The following is a 22631-nucleotide window of genomic DNA, read 5'->3' as shown; positions in this document are numbered from 1 at the left end:
ATTATCCATTTATTGATTTTAATCGATATCTCTTTTGAGATTGATGTTTCTTTTGGGAAAGGGAAAAATAGAATCAGCAGTCTGCCTCTCAAGTCCTTTGTGTGTCCAAATAAGTTTTTTTTTTGTCATAAGAAAGCCTAGCCATGTAAGGATGCACTAGTTATATAGCCCCTTTTCATGTTTAGAAGCAGCAAAACAGGGCAAGTGACTTGGTGGCCTATTTTGTTTATATGAACTCAGTTAATGCACTTTTGAATAGGAGAATAACTCCTGAGTGCACACAGTAAAGTATCACTGAATTAAAATAGAAAATGGTCATTCCTTGACTGCACATAATTCTGGAGATGTTCTTATAGAACCCAATGGAATCCGGAAAATATGTCTGAGATGATATGTTCATAGATTTTATTTCTGTATCTTTAAAAAAGAATGTTAAGCTACTTATGCTGCAATGCCCACCAAACAACTTTAAGGAATAAAACTTTAGATGCTTACTCCGCCAAGACCAGGAGGACCAGGGGGCCCTGGGGGGCCTGGTGGACCATCTTCACCATCTCTACCTGGTGGGCCTGGTGGACCCTATGGGAGAAAAGTTGTAAAATATTAAGTAAAAAATGGAAATAACCAGGAGATTTCAAGTATTCAAGTTATGAAGAGATAAAAGCTGGTAATGCATAATCCCAGATACAAAGTTTTAAAGTTAATACCATATAAACTTCCTTATTTTTTCATAGGAATCATAGGAGGAGAAAATTTAACAATTTTATGAACTTATTAATTATAATTTTTAAAAATTCAGTACAGAATTGATATATGGAAGAGAATAAAGATCCAAAAAGAGGTGTTTCTAGAGAGGGAAGTGATTGGAGCTACCTATCTCCAGGTGGGGGTCAGGAGTTTTCCTAGAATTTCAGCTGATCTCTAGACTACCAAGATTAGTCCCGTCTTGAGCAAATAGCTACGTTGGAGGGTAGGCTGTGTGCCATAATACCCCACTGAAGTCCCTCCCTTTCTCAAACCTCTTCCCTCCCCAAGCTCCACCCCACATCTCCAGGAATTTCCCAACCCCTACCATAATAAAAAGAAAGATTCCCAGAACCTTGGGGAACTCTTGCCTCTCTGATCTCCAAATATGCAGGAATGGTCCCAGACTGCATATTCTGACCCCCAAATGTCTGTAAAATGGTTTGTGAGTTGTTCATGTAATTCATATTAACTTACGTCATTTAAGGTGATACAAAGGCAAAACTGGGTGTTGTCATTTGTACAGTGGACATTTATAACAAATAGTATACAGTGACAACAACTATAATGTAAGAATTAGGGAGGAGAAGACTAATATGGTCGTATACAACTGGACTATGAAAATAAACTGATTAATAAAACATCTATATCTCTATTAATCTCCATTAATCAACTATACCTCCACTTATCCTCCAATTATATCTCCATTAAACATCTCAAGTAATTTAATAAAATATCTATATCTCAATGAATTGCTCATTTCCAGCAATTCAAGCATCATACAAATAATATATGTACTCCCTGTTCCAAGATTTCTCTCTTTACCACAGCTGTATATATCAACAGGATGCTAGTCAATTTGGCTCTCAAGCCAATTACAAAGATATGGATAGTCACCCTTTCGTTCAATACTATAACCAACATCAAAATTACTTTATTTAGGTTTGTTGGGGCTTATCCATATTTCAAGAAACCACATTAAAAACCTTTTAGTTGTAACAGATACTCATGCATTATACACAAAATCTCTCCTGGTATGGGCCAAATCTTAAGTTAGTTTCCGGCTATTGTGTTTTAGTGTCTAGGTCAGGGGCCCAGTTACTGCCTGGTGGAGTAGAACTGGTGTTCTAAGAGGTACTATAGTTATAAATTGGTAACTTTTCTTTCATATATAGCTGTGTTGGGAAAGTGGGGGTAGAACTCTTCCAACAGCCTTCCCACCAATGCTTATTCCAGTGATGAGATACATTCTAGGCCAGGAGTGGTTTAAGGATTCGTGGGCCCCATAGAATCGGAGCCAGTTTAAGGATTTGTGGGAGCAGCCAGACTGGGGGCAGAGGGGCCTTTCCGCAGTGGAAAAGGGTGTCACTTCAATTGCCCTTAAAGAAGGAAAAGGAGGGAAGAGAGAGGCAGCCTTGATCCATGTTGGGAAAGCACCAAATGGAGCCCCTGGAAATGCAGGGCCTGTAGCATGTGCTACATGTACCACACAGATAAACTGGTCCTGTTCTAGGCTGGTCACAAGCATGGCTACTTCTGGCTGTCCCATAATGCATTGGGAATGGCAATGACTGTTCCAGTGAGCATACTTGCTGGGAGAATGGATCTCTACACATCTTATACAGTACAGGCCATTTCAGGTTAAAGCCTTAGTTCCTTGGCACATGATTTGCTCTAAATCAGGCCTATGTACAAATTGTGACCCAGCAAGTTAAATACAGCATGGCAGCCATGTATGGCCATCTATCTAGATCTCAATAAAGTGTTTATAACACTTGCCTGGGCGTCAGAAAACAGGTGGTATGTAAATGCTGAACACCTGGATTACAAATGGTGAAAGTTTTCACTAAACATGGCTTCCAGCTCTGAGTTGGGAGACTGGGGAGATGTGTATCCTGAAGAGGGTGGGGTTTGAGGGGCAGTGGGACCTCGGCACAGTACAAGGCTATAGAGTCCACCCTCCAAAGCAGCCATTTTCTCCAAAGAAACTGATCTCTACTGTCTGGAGATCAGCTGTTAAACCAGAAGATCTCCAGGCCCCACCTGAAAATTGACAGCCTTATGTCAGACAACAGGGAAGGCACCTTGAGGGTTGTCTAAAACCTTTGCTAATATACTTTTAGATGCCCCAGGACCTCTTGACATGCAGTGTGTTGACAAATGTATATCTGTCACTACACACAGTTGCTGTGGGGAGTGCTAATATTATAAGGCGGTAAGAAAACACACATTCTGCCACGCATTCACCTTCAGATTTTTCATCTATATGTTGAAAATATACATGAAGTAGCAGATGTAGTGCAGTCCTAAACAGAGTTGCACCCTGTGTCAATCCACCAAAACCAAAGGGTGTAACTCTACTTGAGGGCACTGTCAATCACTGCATCTCTAAGGCCGGATATATGACTTGCATTCTTATCCTTCCATGGTAGAAACCCCATACACAATGACTGATCTGTCAAACCAACATCCAAGCATTGCTTGCTTCCCTATTCCATCTGAAAGAGGGAACAGACAGTGCTATAGGGTATCACATGCAGCAGGGGTAGTCAACCTGTGGTCCTCCAGATGTCCATGGACTACAATTTCCATGAGCCCCTGCCAGCAAATGCTGACAGGGGCTCATGGGAATTGTAGTCCATGGACATCTGGAGGACCACAGGTTGACTACCCCAAGCTATGGCCTTTCTGCCAAGCAGTGAGATTGTAAATATGTGTTATTCAGATGGCCAGATAGAATATTTAAAGAAATCACTTTAGGGGCAATTTGGGAAAGAATCTGGTAGGAAGAATAAGATCAATGCAGGAAAGATGGCTGTATGCTGCAGGCAAAGGTTTAAGGAGCAGTAGAAACACAGCACCGGGAACCATTTCAATTCACAACGTTATGCCACGGTGATCTTGCAGCTGATTTGCCACATAGTCATGGCAAATCTTGCATTGATAATTAGCCTTGTGGCAACATCAACAAACTGTCAGTAAAGCAGGTCAGTCAAACCAAGCAACACATGATCTGCCAGCCAGCCAGTGGAAATGGAAGGGGCTCAGTTCTTAATGTATTGACTGAAGCTATGGTCAGCAAAGAAGAATGCAGAAGCAAGAGCCGTCTTAAGCAAAGTTATATCCTTCAAAGTCTATTGAAAGTGATGGCCTTGGAAGGGGCCAATTCTGTTTAGGATAGCACTGTTAGCCTCATTCAGCATGAAAATCCATACACATTCGCACACACACTATGGAGATGTTTTTAACCCAATATGTGAACTCATCTTATGCATGCATTTTATTTAACTGAGCTTCTCCTTGACGCATCAAGAAGCTAAGAACCTCTACTAATCACACTACAAGGAACAGAACATTTCTCCCACTAAATACTTTTCATTACTACATTATATGGATACAGATTGCATGCCCATTAGTTGTAATCAAATCATCCCATTTCAAAACAGTTAAACAATTACACTTTGGGTTAAAATTCTGATGTTCAAAAACACAAACCTCCTCTGACTTGACTGACCTTTCCCAAATCATGCACACACCAGTTTCTCAAGTAAACCTGTTCAATCATACATAACAATCTCATTCATCTGAATTATCTCAGAAAATAAGAGTTAGTGAGAGTGAGAGTGAGAGTGAGAGAGAGAGAGAGAGAGAGAGTGAGAGTGAGAGAGAGAGAGAGAGAGAGAGAGAGAGAGAGAGAGAGAGAGAGAGAGAGAGAGAGAGAGCGCTTAGATCAAGCAGCCATGCTCTTTCCCATAAGTATAGGCACATGATGGTTTGAAATAATGATAGGGCTTCCAGGTCCCCCCTGGTCACTGGAGGAGGGTATCTGAGGAGGGTTGCCAGTTCCAGACTGGAGAATGCATAGGGATTTGGGGGTGGAGCTTGAGAAGGACAGGGAGTTCAGTGGGGTACAGTGCCATAAAGTCAACTCTCCAAAGCATCCATTTTCTCCAGGGGGAACTGTTATTTGTCACTTGGAGATCAGCTGTAATTCTGGAGAATCTCCAGGTGCCACCTGAACACTGGCATCCCTTCATAATGAGTACTGAAGTTCATAAAACGGAGATTCTTCACTATGCACTGTACACATGAGCAGCAGGATTTCCCCATGTATCTAGCAGTGATTCATCTGGAGCAGTTAAAAGTCAGCACAATCATGATTCTTTACCCTTTCTCCCTGTGGCCCTTTGTCTCCTCTGGGTCCCTGAAAGGGGGAAAAAAAACATTACTTGTGGATTAATCTTTAAAGTAAACAGTTTAAGTGCCCAAGGCACCAGTCATAGTGAGAACTGTCTCTTAATAAAACTGTGGTAAATAAATAATCTATGGAAGCTAGAAACAATACTTTTGCTGTGGAATAACGCAGTGCAAAGGCCGAGCCAATGAGGTCTTGGCGGTCTATTCCGCTGGTAGTTTATTCAACTCAATACATAAACTAAATGTCAAAAATTACTGCCAATTACCTCATCAGCATTTAGCATCAATCTATTACGTGACTATGCTATAGAAGAAGAACTATTTGAACTTTACAAAAGAACTATTTGATACTAATAATCTCAGAAAGACTTTCAAGACGAACGTTTAGATCTTACTCCTCTCCTATAAATGTTGGTTTCAAGTTTCATGTATTTCAATATACTTTAATCAATATACTGCATGCCTAAACACATCAGAAACCCAGAAACCTTATTTACAAGTAATAGTACAATATATTTTCATTGACTTTTCATTGGGAATAAAATGGTTCTGAAAGCAGAACCATCAGCCATAAACTATGACTGAAGCAACTATGTAACCAACAGGCACTGAATGTATAGTGTCCGTGTAGAATTTTTAGGGATAAATTTTAGTAGGTTTTATGCGTTTGTATTTGATTATGATGTTGTTGTAAGTCACCCCAAGATCATTCTGCAGAGGGGCAGCTTATAAGTCAAATTATTATTATTATTATTATTATTATTAATAATAATAATAATCTCCAATGAAATTATCAGAAATTACATCTTGAATGAACATGCATAGAACTGAATTTAGGAGAAGTTACTCTTTAAGAGAACACAAATAGAAATGCGATTTGCACATGCTTAGCTGTGAGCCAAAAATAATTCACTACAATTTAAACTTTCTTTTTTCATTATAAAAAATTCACACATCCCAGGCTACTTGGCTTTACTTTAGATGTTCCCTAGAAAGCTACATTTGCAGTCCTAAGGGTGCTTTCCTGGCATGAAGCCCCATTGCCTAAAGTGGGACTTCTGAGTAGACCTATTCCGGATGGCCCCCAACAACTCCCAAACTCTTATGTGAGAATCTTCAAATAATTTTCTTACCTTCCATTCTTGCCTTGCCTAGAAAGGAACAAACATAGAGAAAAATCTAAAGTTATCAATATTTCATTCTAAATGCTAGCATTAACCACATTTGTTGTTAGGCAAATTAGTGGAAAGAAATGTGCATTTAGCACAGAAAACTAAATCAAATTAGTATTTACTACACCGTGCAATCGAAATACAATGAAATTGTCATACCAGAACTCATTCATGCTTCTTCTGATGCAATGATGTTACTCTGACTCCCGGTTTTAAAGTGTAGTTATCCATAACCCAAACTACTGCACATGCTGTGTGGGTCCTGCTACTGTGCCAGACGCTCTTAATCTTGCATTCACCTATGAAGGTAGCTTTGGTAGGAGAAGGACTGCCCATTAGGAAATTAGGGGAGGGTACATTTTCAGGCAGGCCTCATGCTACTTAATAATCATCAGTTCACCCATGCATGCTTTGGTTAGTAACTGGCCGTTCAGTTTATTCTGTCCATTCGGTTTTATTTTTTTAATTATTGTACTGACCTCATTCACATCTGAAAAAAAGATATAAAAAGAAGAAAATATATAATTAATTTGTAAATTACAACAGTTTTTCATTAGGAAGGTTGTCATTAGGAAGGGCTCCAAAGAAAATGCATTTAACGCTAGTTCAATTTGGATGACTCTGTTCACAGATGGCTCGTTCAGGTTTGAAAGTAAAACAGCACTTCCGAGTTCTGATTTTAAATGATACATTAATTAAAGGCTACATCTAATGGTTTAAAAATCAGAGCCGGAATATAAAGGACCATACATAGAACACCTGAAACAAACTGGGGATTTTCTAGCCCCCTTTTCCCACTCCTAAATACCAAGGGACCCTCCAGGGCGGAGTGGCAGAATAAAAAAACTAGATAAGGCTAGATAATCTCCTCCCCCACCCCCCAAACACCAAAACACACACAGAGGTTCTTAGTGCTGGTTTGTGGGTTTGATGGTAAGCCATTTTGTGTCTTTCTTAGGAGAAAGGTGGGATAAAACTAGTGTAAATAGTTATCAATAAATAATGCTCAGGCAAGGCCCCTTTGAATCCCAGCCATGGTGATCCACATTCCTTCTAGGAAATGTGAAACTAGCCTCACATCCCAAGAGACCAGCCTCTTGGAAAAAGGAAATACATGTAGGCATCATGGAAAGGGCAAAATCAGTATATTGAGCATTTAAATCTGATAGGATTCAGTTCATTTGTTTTCATTTTGCTGTAATGCTAAGGAGACCAGGTTATTCTTGAATGCAAATATTCCTTGAATAAGATTACTTTTGAGATTCAGGTGTTAGCAAATTTCCTTTCTTTCTGAATCTTTCATTCTGCTAGAGTTTAAATGTTAAAAGATTACATAGTGAATTGCTCTTGCAGATAAAATCAAAATGTTGACATAAACTCACATCCCAAGAATCATGACACTGTGTCCATGTGCCTGCAGAGACTTGAGAGTTGTGTTTCTCAAATAACAGCCTCATGCAGAGCACATTAAACCATTTTTTAAAAATGGAATTTTAGAATTAATTTCTCATATGGCATTGAAGCCCTTGTTTCACGAAAAAGGTCAGATGCACACTGGGGGCAGGTCCACGTGTCACCACTAATGTGCCACGTCTATTGTACCACCAGTATGGAAGTTGTCTGTTTTGCTTTTAAAGTGACCATGTTAAAATATGGATACCAGCCTTACACCTATGAGAGAGCTTGCAGTGGTCCCTTTCTCCTTCACTTTTGTGTAAGTTGCACAGAGGGGGAGAGAAGGGTAAGTAAAGTTCCTGCTGGAGCAGCAGAGTTGCCAAGTGCAACCTCCAGTCTGGGTGGGAACAGGGCAAATCTCCATTGAATACAAAAAATCCAAAAAAAAAACCTTACTGGCTTGTTTGATTATGCCCCAGGGACATCTGAGTGGTGAATCTGAAAACCTGGCTTTTCTGGGGAGAATTGCTACGCCGTGATTTTTTAAGTGCAAAAATGTTCTAAACTAGCCTTTAGCCAAACATGTTCTAGGATTCCCATGTTGACTTTGAAAATACTTTTATTATGATAGCCTTTAATAGCAAGTCTGGTGCAATCCCGACTTAGAAGTATATCAATGGGAAAATAAGTTATGGCAGAAATTTTTACTTTAGCACATTCTCAGTTGTTTGACACACCGGATAAAGAAATAGTCCAAAATTGTGTTTTTGTAAGACAACTGAATAATTAGATATTCTTTTTGAATAATATACGGAATAATATATAGAATTTGGTGGAGAGGGGGTTTGTCAGTTGGTATCACTGCTATAGTAGCTCTTTGCTGTTGGGTTGGGACCCCTGTCACTCTTTCTCCTTGTCGCCAGAGAAGAAAATCTGTTTGCGAGGTGTTCAAGGCAAAATCAAGTCAATGATGCAAGAACAGATTTACAAAGAAGAAAATGCTTCAACGTTGTTTTGGGCTAGCGTTCAGTTACTAATCCTAAAGGGAATTCCTGCTTCAGTTAATCCAGTAGCCTGTTACACAAAAATGGTATAGTATAAAAGTATTCTATTTAAAGTATGGGCAAAATTTGCCTCATGTAATGAACCAGATTGCTACCATATTGAAGTGCTGATCTGATCATTAAAAGCTGCACATTCCTAAAGACACCAAATATGTGTGGTAATGTTTTCCTGGACCAACTTCTGACTGCGTAGCACGGAAGTTTTTGAGACACACAGGTCTTTTTCTCTCAGTCAATTGTTGCAACGTTAAAGTTGTGAGGCTAAAGGAAATGGGCCTAGTAGAAAGTATCACTTCAGCCCGTGTGCACATATGGACCAGTTCAAATCCATTCTGAACGATGAAGCTCAGGAGAGGGCCCTGCCGAAGTTGCTGTAGTGAGCATAATTTCCCTCACAAACGTACTTGTGACGTTAAAATACTGTCCTGACCTGACATTAGGATATCAGCAAGAGTCAAGAATTCACTCACTGCTTAAAAAAAAAAATCTCACAAACATGGATAATGTGTGTGTTCAATGGACGTTATTGTGTCATCTTCTCATGATTAGCCTATTGTTGTGGGCATATCTACGTTTATTCTAGATTACTCTACTGGTCTTGACCACAAGGGGGCACTATGGATTAATAGCGCCAAAACATCCCTGGGATATCTATTCCAGACACATATCCGTTCGTTTCTCTTCGCCCAGCCCAGCCCCAAACTAGAAAAAAGTAGAGTTTCTTTCTCCTTTAGTTCCTGTTTTCTCAAAAGTTCCTTCTTTCCCCCCAAGATTCATCAAAGCAAACATTTTGAGTAATTTATCCCAAGAGATTTGTTCGTTAGCAATCTCTTCCCTCGCTAGAGTCCTATAAATAATATTTTCATCCGGGCCGGTCCCTGCGGACTCCGAACACTCGACATCGGATCCCTAGTGCTACCTCCTGTTTCCCGCTAGGGGGCGCATGGTGAGCATCCACAGCGCTCCAGCTTCGCAAAAAGATCCTGTACAACGCCCTAAACCGCGTTGATGTTCTCAAAGCAGCAGGGTCTCGGTTATTTCCTGAACTTCCTGCAGTAAGTGGGGCAAAAAAGTAATTTAAAACTCGGATGCCATTCTCCAAGCAGACGATGCTTCCACATTTAGGATTTCTATGTTCACTCAAGGCCACTCTCATCACCATCCTCATGATGGGTGTCCCACATACTAGTTTTGGAGGTTTTCCTTAAGAGTGGTGGATTTAGTTTCAAAAATGGGGTGGGGGAAGTACTTGAGAGAGGGTCTGCTTGGCTTCTAGCCAGCATCAGTGCATCTGAGCCAAGAAGGAAGGGAAGCTTCAGCAACTTTTAAACCAGTCTGGACTCCTCTTCATTTCGTGCCTGTGATGGAAATGAGATCTTTCTCTCATTCTCCGTCCCATCAGATGCCTAGAGGAGCTCTAACTCCTCAGTCGGAGCTGCCCAGTTGCAATCCACGCAAGTCTCCTTCCTTACGCTTTGAAACGTGCCCAGCTTGAACGGATCTGGCGTTTCCCCCAGCATCCCGCAAAAGGAAACATAGGGGGAAGGATTTAATGGCAGGCAATCGTCTTTAGCAGACACCCCCAACCCTCCCACCCGGCTGCAAACAATCCGAAGGCACTTACATTGACTTGTTGCTAGGCATGAAGTTACTGCGAGCAGCAACAAAATCCTTGTATCCACAAAGCTGAGCATGTCTACTGCCTAGACATGCAGACTCCTTGTGTTTCTGAGTCCCCGGGTCGGTGGAAAGCTAGGACTTATGGGACGCAGGCATACAGTCGTGGCGGCCGGGTAACTCCAAACGTAGCAGAAACCTGCTGCCCGGGATGCTAAAATAATAAAGCCCCCGTCAGCCCTATTTATACGGCAGGAGGTGCCCTGCGCCGACCGAGCCGTGGAACGCGTCGCGTCCAATGGGAGAGCCGCGAGGGGCGCGGGCGGGGGGACCCGGGGGCGCCGCGAGAGCGTCACGTGGCGCTTCCACTCCGGCCTGTCCCGGCCATCTGGGCCGCTGCTGGGAGGGATGGAGGCAGAGGCTGGGGCGGGGGGCGGGGGGCGGAGAGAGGGGGGAGAGAGAGAGAGGCAGAGGCAGGGGGCGGGGATGCCAAATTGGTTCCATTCTTTCTGAGGACGTGGACACTTCTCGGCATTGGAAAGGGGGAAAAAATGACTGGCTGTCTGGACTCCTTCCCCCCGCCTCCCTTTTGCCCCCTTTTGTGGGTTGCCCGCTCGGGAAGCGCGCGGAGTCGCCCGCCGGCAGCACAGCCCGCCGCTTTCAAAGCAGGAGCTGTCCAGGTCCTGCCAGCGAGGTGAAGGAGGGCAGCGCAGGGCAGGGCAGGGCGGACGCCAGCCGTCGGGGACAAAGCCTGGAGCTACCGGGGGAGAGGGGCTTCTGAGACCCCCCCCAATCCTTGTCTGTAGAGCCCCTCCCAGGAAATCAGGGCAACCAAGGCAAAAGACTGGGTGCCCAGCTTAATGCCCATTGGCTCGGCCACTGTCCCTGGAAAGGGAAGACTCAGGAGCCAGTGCCTTCGGGGGGGGGGGTGCCCAAGGCATCTTTCTCCTGTGGGCTCCCAAGCACAGGCCCAGGGCTACCGCAGCCCCCGTAGCTCCACTGTTCCCCCTCCCAACTTTTCCATACCAGGAAGTGGGAGGAGGTCCCCAGACCAACGAGAGCTCCAGTATTCACTGACCATTTTGCACAGAGAGGGAGAGATTGAAAGGCGAAGATGCACACTCGCGTTTTTTCCCTCTTGGTGCGCTCTTGCTTGGCCCCCTTGCCCTGAAGTCACACAGGCGCCCCTTCCTTCTCCTCTGCCTTGGCTTGCTCCTCTTCTGTACGCCCTCCCTTGCATTCCATTCAGCCCAAGACCTCACAGTGTGCCTTCCGCCCTCACCTATTCCAAGAGCCCTGATCTCACGCCTCCTCCCTTAAAAACAGAGGAGGGGGGAATCCAGGCTCTTCAGTGGTCCCCTGTCCCCTCCAGGGCTGACTAAGGATCCCGGTCCAGACAAGTTGGCAAACTGGCCTACTTTCCTCCCCTCCCACTTCCAGACTGTATCGGGACCCTCACTCCTGCAGGCCTGGTCACAGTCCAACAGGGTCTCTGCGTACTTGGAGAATGCCATTCCTCTTGATTTCTAGGGAGCTTCGGTCCAAGAAAGCTAGCTGAGAATTTCATCTCTGATTCCACATCGCTCCTGTCCCCCATCCTGGAATTCCTGGACATCCTTTGACTGGCTGGGCGTCATCAGTCTCCCTCCCTCCCTCCCTCCCTCCTCCCCTCCTCCCCTCCCATCCCTTGGCTGTCCCAACTTTCTGGCTAGCCTCCCCTCCTCCCTCTCTCCCCTTCTGCAGTGAGTGACAGGGTCACTTCTCCTTGCCAAGCCATCTTCCACCCAAAGGGGTGTCTCTTCCTTCTGGTCTCTCCTTTGGGCAACTCAAGGAGGGTTACTTGGCAGATGGTTCACCTCAAGCAGAGACGCTCCATTCCTTATGCGACTTCCCTTCTCCAAGACTCTGAAACAAAAGGCTCACTTCCCCTCCCACTTTTCCTTCAAAGATCCATGTGTATGTGTGTGTGTGTGTGTGTGCGTGGGGGGGGGGGAGCCTGCAGGCTGCTGCTCTTCTGCTCCTCCCACCCATTCCCCGCCTCCCTTTTTGTTACCAGGCAAAGAAATTCTTGCCCTGTCACATCAACTAGCAGCAACAAGTTAGACTAAGAAAAGCAGCAGCTTCTGAGCACTCTGCAGAACCTGTTGCCTCTGACTGTGTTCAGAGTTGGAACCTGAGAAACAGAATATTTCTGAGCATGGGCAGAGTTCCTTTTGAGTTCCTACTGAATACCACAGCTGGTCAGAATATATATTTATTTAATCTACTTATGCCACACTTCTCTTCCAGATTGGAATCTACAGAATCTTGCAACATTTCTGCCTCCCCTGTTTGACCCGAACAACAACTCTGTGAGGTAGGTTAGGATGTGAAAGAGTCAATGGCTCCAGGTTGCCTTATCTGGAGATAAGGGAGAAATCCTGCAAAGGGCTCAGAATACCAGCCAAGGCTGACACTGGCATAACTCCAAGATTTGTCATAAGCTTTCATGTGCCAACACACTTCTTCAGATACAATTACATAGAAATTACCAGTCCATAGATATAAGTAGAGGTCTTATAGGGCCACTGGACTCAAACATGGTTCTGCTGCCTCAGACCAACACAGTTGCCCACCTGAATCTATAGTCAGAGGAGGGACTGCTCTTGGCTCTGATTTATTTTGATCTTCCCAAGATCTCATCTTTCTGCAGCGTGGCTGTGTTTAAGATTGCCTGTATTTTATGCTCTCCCAGCCCTTTGTCTTTAGTTGACAGGTACTGTGGCTTAAACTTGCTTTAGTATCATACATCTTCACTTCTTGAGTCCTAATTCCAAATGCCTGGAGAGGTGACATCAGGAACTTGATAACCGGTGAATAAAAGGCACTTTGAACATGCACAGAGGTCTGTGTTCTTTCACATACGCAAATTATAGCCAGGTAGTTTGTGGTTAGAGATTAAAAGCAGCTACTGGGCTCCGTGAAATTGGATATTTCATTCTTGTTGCTTCTGCCCCCCTCCCATTCCTCCCCCCCCCTGCCTGAGGCAAATTCCTCACTGCAAACTGATGAGAGACTCTCAGCTAGTATACATTTCAGTCTAGTTTTCTGCCCAGTATTATTAGGGATTTTTCAAGGACAAATTGAAAAATGTCTGCATAAAAATCTTATACTGTAATATGACATAGTGAAAGGTTACATGAAAGGTTACTCATTGCCTGAAGAACTTTTTAAAAACTCCTGCTCTCTGTAAAACTGTTGTAGGATAATTATGCCCCCCCCCAAGCACATTGTTGCCCTAAACAACAGAAACATAAAAAACCCATGCCTAGCCTGATATCTTTAGCTTTACCTGAACTCTTTTTGTGCTATGCTGGTTGCTCATTTGAAGTATCAGTGCTGTAAAATGGTTCTTCGTGTTGTAAGTTAAATGCAAATAAAACTTTGTTGGTCTGAGAGGTGCTACTGGCCTCAGACTTATTCTCCTGCTTCAGACCAGCATGGCTACCACCCTGATTCTCTTTTGGTGTTTATGTTTGTCTTATCTGGAAAATGTCTAATAAATAGACTTACCAGTTGCCTGCCAATGGTAGGAAAATGTTTCCATTGCCCATTGATGTTCATCTGGTCAGCAAGCAAAAGCAGGCTGGCAAAATGGGGGGAGAGGTGATCTTTGTCCCCAAATGATGATATTTGGGGTGAGTGCCAGACCACTGCCCCACCGTGATGCTGGTGCTTTCGGGTCATGCAGGAAGGGAGGTCATCACATGGCTACAACGTTGGCTGATCCCCTCCACATTAGATACCCGCATCCCTCCATCTCTTTCTAAAAATCATCAGTTTTGGCCTGGTTTTGCCAGAAAAGGGCAAAGAAACACAATGTAGTAAAATGGACGGTACCATTTCATAATGCCTTCCCCATAAAAGAACATCTCTGCAGTAAAAAAAAAAAAAGGGGGGGGAGTAGTCCATTGACTGCTGTGATAGTTTCCCATTTGCAGACATTTTGATACAAATGTAAAAATATGACCTTCCTCCTGCAATCTCCAGTGGTCCAGGCCATTCTATCACCTAAGATATCTGTTGCCTTTTGTGTGTGTCCCCCTCATCCAGGGTTTTTTATCAATAAATCCCCAAATTTCATAGGCCCGCTGGCATCATGTGGTCACTGTGGTGGTCTAACATGTTCAATCCTTTAACTGTTAAAACGACCCCTCAGGAAGAGGCATTGCTAAGTCCAAGGCTGCTACCATGAGCCAAGTCAGAAGCGTGAAGGTTGAAGAGTGTTGTTTATTGTAGTGTGAAATGCACATTAGCTTGCACAATGCTCTGCATAAAACTCCTAGCAAGCAAGCATCCAATTTATTTTCCAAGTAGCATCTGCGATTATGAAGGCTAGGAGGACAATTACCATGGCCATCATGCGTAGTGCTTCCTTGCATAGATTTATCACCATGAATAAGTGTCTCTCCATGGTCCATAAAGCAGCGCAGCTGGAGAAGGTTGCCACGGGTCTGTGTACGAGAGGGGGGGGGGGGGATGCAAAGCGGTTAGTGAGGTGAATAATACTGAGTGCTGTGCACAAATCTTCCGTGGTCTGAAATTCTAACCCCTCCCCCTTGAATCTTTGCAGTGATGAGTCATTAAGGAATGAGAGCACATGTTCCAACAAGCCAAAGGGAAAAGGGGGAGAGGCAGAGACTTAGGGGAAAGCAGGGAGGAAATCACCCCCCCCCCGCCACCACGTAGAGGTTCCTTAAGTTCCTAAAGAGGCAGGCAGACCTACACCTGCCCACCCCTACCCACCACTGTCCTGACTGAGTTTCTTTCCTTTCAAACTTGCTGCCAAGAAAAGAAAGGATAAAGCCACTCTGCCCCACAGCCCTTGTCCTTCATATTCTCAGCCATATTGTTTAGATCAGGGGTAGTCAACCTGTGGTCCTCCAGATGTTCATGGACTACAATTCCCACCAGGGACTCATGGGAATTGTAGTCCATGGACATCTGGAGGACCACAGGTTGACTACCCCTGGTTTAGATCAACAGACAGATTTTAAGATGTAAACACGCCAGGGAAAGCCCGCATGGTGTATTGGTTAGCGTAGCATCCTCTGAGGGGTGGTAGGTAGGGGTCAGCTTACCTATCAGATCGCTGCGCAGTCCTGTTCAATAGTGTATGCGGTTATGCTTCCCAAACATATTCTGCATGATCATGCAGGTTGTGGTATTACTTGAAGCCTGAAGAATGTTTCAGGGGTTTCTCTACAATAGAAAAGTCGAGAAAGGCTGTCCTAGTCTGTAAACTAGATTGCCCATTAAGGAAATGCCATCTCTGTCATGTCATTCCAAGGATAAAAGTTCAGTCAACAATTCCTGTTCACTAGCAAACTATCAAATTAACACAGTCTCAGAAGTGTCATTACTACAGGCAACTGTGCACGTGTCTCTTTGTAGATAGATATCTCCATATACAGAGAAATATAGAATTCTTTTTGTCATACAGATGTTGTCTATGTTGCTTCCAAAGGGTTAACAAAGATAACTGGAGTTTACCTGTTCTCTGGAAACTGGCAGTTTGTAGGCTGCCTTGATGTGTCGCAGCTACATTTGAAGGCACATTTCCTAAAACAAAAACAAAAAAAATCCACAAATGATTTCCTCCTGTAGCACTTTCTCCCTTCTCTCTAGACTTCTTCCCTCTGCTTTACTACTTCTTCCTGATTTCAGACCCAGAGCGACAAAAGGTTTCTTTACACTGCCTGAATTATAGAATATGTTTTAAAAGGTTGAAACAGAAAATGAAGTCAAACTCCGCACTTTAAAGTATGAGAATGATTATTTGCTTTCCTCAGCAGGTGTCTGTTGTGGAGAAAGGAATGGAAAGGTGTTTGTAAGTCACCTTAAGACTCCTTCAGGTAGTGAAAAGTGGAATATAAAAACCAACTTGCCTTCTTCATCATCATCTTTGTCTTCTTCTCCTCCTTTTAAATACTCTCCCCCAGTGTCATGATTGGCTCACTGGAGACTTCTTGCTCCTTTGAGCATCCTTCCTCCCTTCCTGCCTCCAGAACAACAGACAGAATGAATGCAGGCAGAAAGACTATTAGGTCCTTCTCTCATCTCCCGTTCACAAAGTTTTTCTCTTCTTAATTTTTTTTAGTCTTTTAAGCAACCTAGTGTTCCACTTCTCTCTGCCAACAGAAACTCCCTTCATGATTCTCAAAAGTTTAGACTCTGAAAATCTATGTGTTTTTTAAGGTGCTACTGGACTGGAATCTAATTTTTCTACTGCAGACCAACATGGTTACCCTGTGAAACTACCCTTCTAATCTGAAACCCTAAACTGCAGTTTACCTGGCTTCTGCACAAATTCAGCTCTCATAATGGCCTAAACTCAGGCCAGGAAGCTTTGTGGCTGAGCCAATAGAGTTGGTAGCCCTATGGCTGCAACCCCCAAGAGTCTGGGGACTTTCACAAACCCCATGAAATTACCTATGGGTTATGACCCAGAACTGATGTCACTACATCTGTGATGTTCTAGGAATCCCACCAGTCTATGCTAATTAATTACCATAGAGAATGGGGAAATTTCTATAGCATTGTGGGCACAGTGAGTTCATAGCATTTGGAATGATATTGCCCTATTTTTTCTGCTGTTCAGTAAGTTGAGTGTGGGCTATGGCAGGGGTAGTAAACCTGTGGTCCTCCAGATGTTCATGGACTACAATTCCCATGAGCCCCTGCCCACAAACGCTGGCAGGGGCTCATGGGAATTGTAGTCCATGGACATCTGGAGGACCACAGGTTGACTACCCCTGGGCTATGGGACAGGAGTGGGAGACGGCTCACAAGGCAACAGGCACTGTATAAGCAGAATAAAGAGCAATGGCTACACTCTACTGTTAAAAGATGAGCTCCATTGGACATGGAGACCCAGATAATTTCCCATTGTCTCTTTTCAGCATGCCACTAAGAGCAAATTAACTTTATATAAATGAAAGTCTCCAAAATGAGGCCACCACAGAAAGGCACACCCTTGGCCAATAGCTATTTAGATTGCAACAAAACCCATCTGACTCATGTTTTTTTTTTTTTTAACTAAACACATTTCAAACTCTAAATATAACAATGTTATTCCAAGGCTAGAAGAAGATAGGTTGGACATGCATCTAGAGGTAGTCTTTTATTTAAAGCAAAAATTTCAACAAAGCCTTCATTTTAAGCTATACTAGTACATTTGCTGCAGATAACTTTTTTTTTTCCTGTAGGTCTTAGACCAAAATATTACTGCCAAGCTTAGTAAAAATCCCTGCAAATATGAAGCTGAATTAAGTATTGTAATTCTGTGGAGGGCTTGTTTATACGATCAGTTTAAGTCGGGATAACAACCTCTGAAAGCAGGTCAATTCTTCTTTGAACAAAAAATACCACCCCTTTTAAGTGCAAGAGACATAAAGTGCAAGAGACATAAATTCATCCCATGGAAACATTCCCAGCACTAGGATACCTTGATGGGGAAAGTTTTAGCCACTCAATTTCCAATTATCACAATTGTTAAAAGCACTGAACAAAACAACAACAAAAAAGATGGAGCTGGAACTTTAGTGAGAAATTTGGGTGAAATGTGCAACACAAATCCAACCTCTGATTTGTTCTTACATTGAAGGTAAATTCTATAGGATATGGAGCCATAAAGTTTTCAACTCCATGTTGGAAGGTTCCTTGAGATTTGTAGGTGGAAACTGCCCAGAGCCGTATGGAAGGGCAGCATAAAAATCTAAAATAAGTAAAAATGGTGGCATTTGGGGTGGGAAGGGGGCAGCAGGAGTGTGATGCTATACAGTCCACCCTCTAAAGCTGCCATATTTTCCTGGAGAATTGTTCCCTGTAGTTTGAAGATGAGTTATAATCCCAGGACAACTCCAGGTCCCACTTGGAGGCTGGTAAACCTAGGTAGCCATGCTAGTCTGCTGCAGCCAAAACAACAAATTGTCTTTTGATACAAAACACTTTGTTGGGGTTCTTCAGAACCATGGCTGCATTTATACAGAAACCTGAAGACAAGTCTATCAATTTTCTGGAGCCAGGTAGTACCTTTAATAATAGTTGGCTCTTCACAAGCTCTCTCTTTCCAATGGAGTAGTTTTGATCCAATAATAATACTGGAAGACCTCAAAAGCCTTGTATCTAAATGTAAGGGGAATTATTGGACTCCAAATTTTATTTTGCAATTGAGTTAGGCAAGAGGTGGGCTTTGCTTACCGATGATTTTGAGTAGGAGTGATGAAATAAAACACACAGAAGCCGGGGAAGGCAGTTTAAAACGCATAGCAGGCCGGGAGCTGAAGGGTGCATGACACAGTACTTTGTGGCTGCCTCTTCTATGCGATCCCCTTCTGCGCTCTGACTGCTCAGCTGAGCCACGTCTACGCAGAGTTCAGGGCAGGGCTTTGCAGAGCTTTGGTTTGGCTCCATCCCAGCTGCTCAGCTATGTGGCACTCTTGCTACCATTGTGAAAAAGAAGAAGGGGGAGAAGACATTCTTCTGTCATGACTTTTCCCTCTCAGCCTCCATGTTAGCCCTGCTCTCAGGAGTCATCATGTGCAATGAGGAGCCCAAAAGGAAAAAGGTTTCAAGACTGAGTCCGAAAAAGTGTACAGTACTCTCACGATGTTCATCACAAAATTTGGAGGTTGGTAAATGAGTTTGCATTGCAGAAGCTTAATGTTGTAGAGCAGGGGTAGTCAAACTGCAGCTCTCCAGATATCCATGGACTACAATTCCCATGAGTGCCTGCCAGCAAACGTCAATGGGCATCTGGAGGGCCGCAGCTTGACTACCCCTGTTGTAGAGGGATATAGAGGTTTAACCACCACCCCTACCTGCTGTTTAGCTTGCACACAGGTAACAACTTCCACAGTGACTTGTTTCCTAAAAGAATATGGGGTTTTATATACATGAATCAAATGAGGGAGGGTCTGTCCCCCAGGAAACCTCATTTGAATGCTGTTACTCAAATCTCATTTTCTGACTATTGGGAAATGCCATTCCTGGTCAGTGCATGCGAGTAGTTGAGTTCAGAACAAGCATAGTTATTTTGATTCCACGCTCCCCCACATGCAACCAACTGGGTGACCTTGGGCTAGCGACAGCACTGATTAAGCCGTTCTGACTGAGTAGGGATATCAGGGCTCTCTCAGCCTCACCCACCTCACAGGGTGTCTGTTGTGGGGAGAGGAAAGCAAAGGCAAAAGTAAGCCACTGTGAGATACCTTCGTGGAGAGAAAAGTGGCATATAAGAACCAGCTCTTCTTCTTCTATGTAGAAATATATGTGTGTTGGCAGTTGCATGAAGTCATGAAAGGTGTCCAGATCTTATGAGATTATTTTTAGAGCCAAGAGGGAGAGTGTTACAGCCAGTTTGGTGTAGTGGTTAATAGTGTGGACTTCTAATCTGGCAAGCCGGGTTTGATTCTGCACTCCCCCACATGCAGCCAGCTGGGTGACCTTGGGCTCGCCACAGTCCTGATAAAGCTGTTCTGACCGAGCAGTAATATCAGGTCTCTCTCAGCCTCATCTCCCTCACAGGGGAGAGGAAAGGGAAGGTGACTGTAAGCCGCTTTGAGCCTCCTTCGGGTAGAGAAAAGTGGCATATAAGAACCAACTCTTCTTCTTCTTCATCTTCTTCTGAGACATCTATAATAATGAAATAATATTTATGCCTGTCTGTAGTAGGGATAAACTCCCCAGAAAAATCAAATTTCGAGTCTCAAAATTAGCCCCCAGCTTCAAGATGATCATGGGAGTTGCAGGACCAGAAATGAAGGAAACTGGAATATCCTGTATGTAGAGAGTTGACAAAAGAGAATTTTTTCTCCCTCAAAATACTGGAACTTCAGGGAATCCAATGAAGCTTAGGCAGTAGGTTCAGGACAGATAAAAGGAAATACTTCTTATATAGAGAATGATTAAAATGTGCATTTTGCTGTCAGAGGTTGTAGTGATGGCCACAGGGATAAACAGCTCCAAAATTGGATTTGGAAAGATTCATGGAGGATAGGTCTGTCAGTAGCTACCAGCCATGGTGACTGAGAGGACTCTCCACATTCAAAACTACTTCTAAATCCCAGGGCTAAGAAGTAACATCAGGATGTAGTGATAGCCACAGGAACAAACAAATTTGTTGCTGATTCTTTCTTCAAAATGATTCTTGGAAACTGGTGAGCTGAGAATACACATCTAAATACAATTTAGTGATTGCACATTTAAACAGGACCCACTTCCAGTGGAAGAAGACTTGGCCTTCGGCTGAACGAGGAGGGATAGAATCAGGAGTAATTAGAAGGGTATCTGACCGCTTGCTGCCTTTGTTGTAAGGGAGGAATTTTTATTGTATTTTAATGTTTTATTCTTGTGAACCGCCGTGAGACCATTGGAGGAGCAACGGTATACAAATTGAAAAATAAATAAATAAAACACACACACATGAAGACAGTTGAATTTCCTGTTTCTTCTCCCACCCTTCCTCTCAGAATGTATGGCTGAAGTCACTGGATTGAAGCATCTCCTTTGTACTCTCTCCTGTTGAAGATGATTCCTTCCACTAGAAGACTTTCCTCCCCATTTTGTGGAAGGGAAACATTGAGTCCAATCAATCGATGGCATGGCCCACTGTTAGGCATGTTCAAATACGAATACATCTAACAAGATGCTAAATTGCTCATGTTGTTTTTACTTCTCACAGGTTACAATCTTTCAGTAACTTTAAATGTATGTAAGGAGGTTGAGAGGGGGCATGATAGCCCTCTTTAAGTATTTGAAAGGCTGTCACTTGGAGGAGGGCAGGATGCTGTTCCCATTGGCTGCAGAGGAGAGGACACGCAGTAATGGGTTTAAACTACAAGTACAACGATATAGGCTAGATATCAGGAAAAAAAATTTCACAGTCAGAGTAGTTCAGCAGTGGAATAGGCTGCCTAAGGAGGTGGTGAGCTCCCCCTCACTGTCAGTCTTCAAGCAAAGGTTGGATACACACTTTTCTTGGATGCTTTAGGATGCTTCGGGCTGATCCTGCGTTGAGCAGGGGGTTGGACTAGATGGCCTGTATGGCCCCTTCCAACTCTATGATTCTATGATTCTAATTACATCAGATTTATATTCAGTAAAACCAGCAATGAGGTCGGGCCCTTTAAAAACAGAGTGCATTGCAGGCAAAGGATAGTTTTTTGAATGGATGCCAAAGGGAGGTATAGTTTAAGCAGAAACAGATGTTGAGGGCTGCTGTTGACTGCAAGAATGTATATGTTTCATTGAAGTTATGCTATAATCATAGGTAGAGGGCTATTTCTGAATATGTGTACCAGCGAGCTCTAAAGAATAGAAAGCCATTTTCTTGTTTTTCTCTGGGTAACTTCTTGTGCCTTTTTGTCTTTGAATTTTTTCAGGGTTTTTTTCGCAAGGCATTGTGGGAATGCACTCTTAAGTGATTGCAAATGTTTCTGCGGTAACGTTTTCCACAAGATATGCCAAGTTGATTTCTTTTTTTAAATCTAATACTTCAGTACTGAGGATCCATGTCAGAAGAAATACAAGCAGAAGTAGTCCTCCTCTTTACAGGTAAAACCGAAAAGGTCTGAAAGAAGTTGGAGAGTTAGGAAATCTGAAAAAAGCTGAGCAAGTGGAGCAGGAATGTCTTCTCAGTGTGTTGCGGTTTTGGAACGCTGACCAAGTGCAAAATGACGTTTCCAGAAAAAACAGAGTCTCGGGCCAATCTAAGCAAGGTACTTAAACCGAGCAAAGCTGAGCAAGAGCCCGTTAACAATTCATAGCAAGAGACGATGTTTTCTTTTCCAGCCTTCTACAGCAGGAAACTTTGTCTGGAGAACACAAGAGGGAGAAAAAATCAGAATAAACACTTTGTCAAACGTTGGACATATGGAGAATGTGGCATCGTGGCATCCCAAAACAGATGTGCTTACTGATTCTTGTATGGGCTTCTATCAATGTTTGTATCCCTTAGATTTATAAATTATGGTTAGATAACTGTATAATCTTTAATCTCTTTCTCTTCCCCTTGGATCCCAACTTTCCTTATAGAAATGTTTTAAATCATGCCTTGAAGTTTTGCAGATACTTTTGGCAAGAAAGTGAAAAGGAAGTTTGGAGATCTAAATCACTTATTAAAAGATTCACAAAATCCTGCTTTTATCATTCTTGTTCACCAGCAGCTTTGGTGCCATTTTCTTACCTTCCAAAAGAACAGCTCCACCTTCACAACATCACAGCCAATCAGGGATCCCATTGTATAAGTAATGAGGTCATAATGCCAGAGGACCAGCCAATCAGATTTGGTATTAATGCTACCTTTCTAAAGGTCCTCAAGGAAGTGGCTAGTCAGGCCTGTCAGGGGAGGGAATTCCATAACCGCTATACTGCTGCTGAAAAGAGCCCATCATACACTGAT

The 22631-nt window shown here is 43.3% G+C and overlaps 1 protein-coding gene and 1 long non-coding RNA gene across 2 annotated transcripts in view; one reads left to right on the top strand and one right to left on the bottom strand.

Moving 5' to 3' along the window:
• The window catches only part of COL1A2 (collagen type I alpha 2 chain), a 69204-nt gene extending 58750 nt beyond the window's left edge, over positions 1–10454 (bottom strand). The window contains exons 1-5 of the mRNA XM_077304235.1: positions 10197–10454; positions 6593–6603; positions 6075–6092; positions 4913–4948; positions 496–579 (exon numbers count right to left, since the gene is read on the bottom strand). Coding sequence (XP_077160350.1) covers positions 496–579; positions 4913–4948; positions 6075–6092; positions 6593–6603; positions 10197–10266 — 219 coding nt within the window. The 5' untranslated portion in view covers positions 10267–10454. The remainder of the gene's footprint in view (positions 1–495; positions 580–4912; positions 4949–6074; positions 6093–6592; positions 6604–10196) is intronic.
• A 260-nt stretch (positions 10455–10714) lies between these two features.
• LOC143820662 (uncharacterized) lies at positions 10715–22319 on the top strand. Its single transcript, XR_013225446.1, has 3 exons — positions 10715–10883; positions 12479–12545; positions 21613–22319. It is a non-coding gene; the product is annotated as an uncharacterized LOC143820662 (long non-coding RNA).
• Positions 22320–22631: the final 312 nt, after the last annotated feature.

The sequence above is a fragment of the Paroedura picta genome, chromosome 11 (genome assembly GCF_049243985.1).
Source record: "Paroedura picta isolate Pp20150507F chromosome 11, Ppicta_v3.0, whole genome shotgun sequence".
Taxonomy (NCBI): domain Eukaryota; kingdom Metazoa; phylum Chordata; class Lepidosauria; order Squamata; family Gekkonidae; genus Paroedura; species Paroedura picta.
This window is presented reverse-complemented; position numbering and strand designations above follow the sequence as displayed.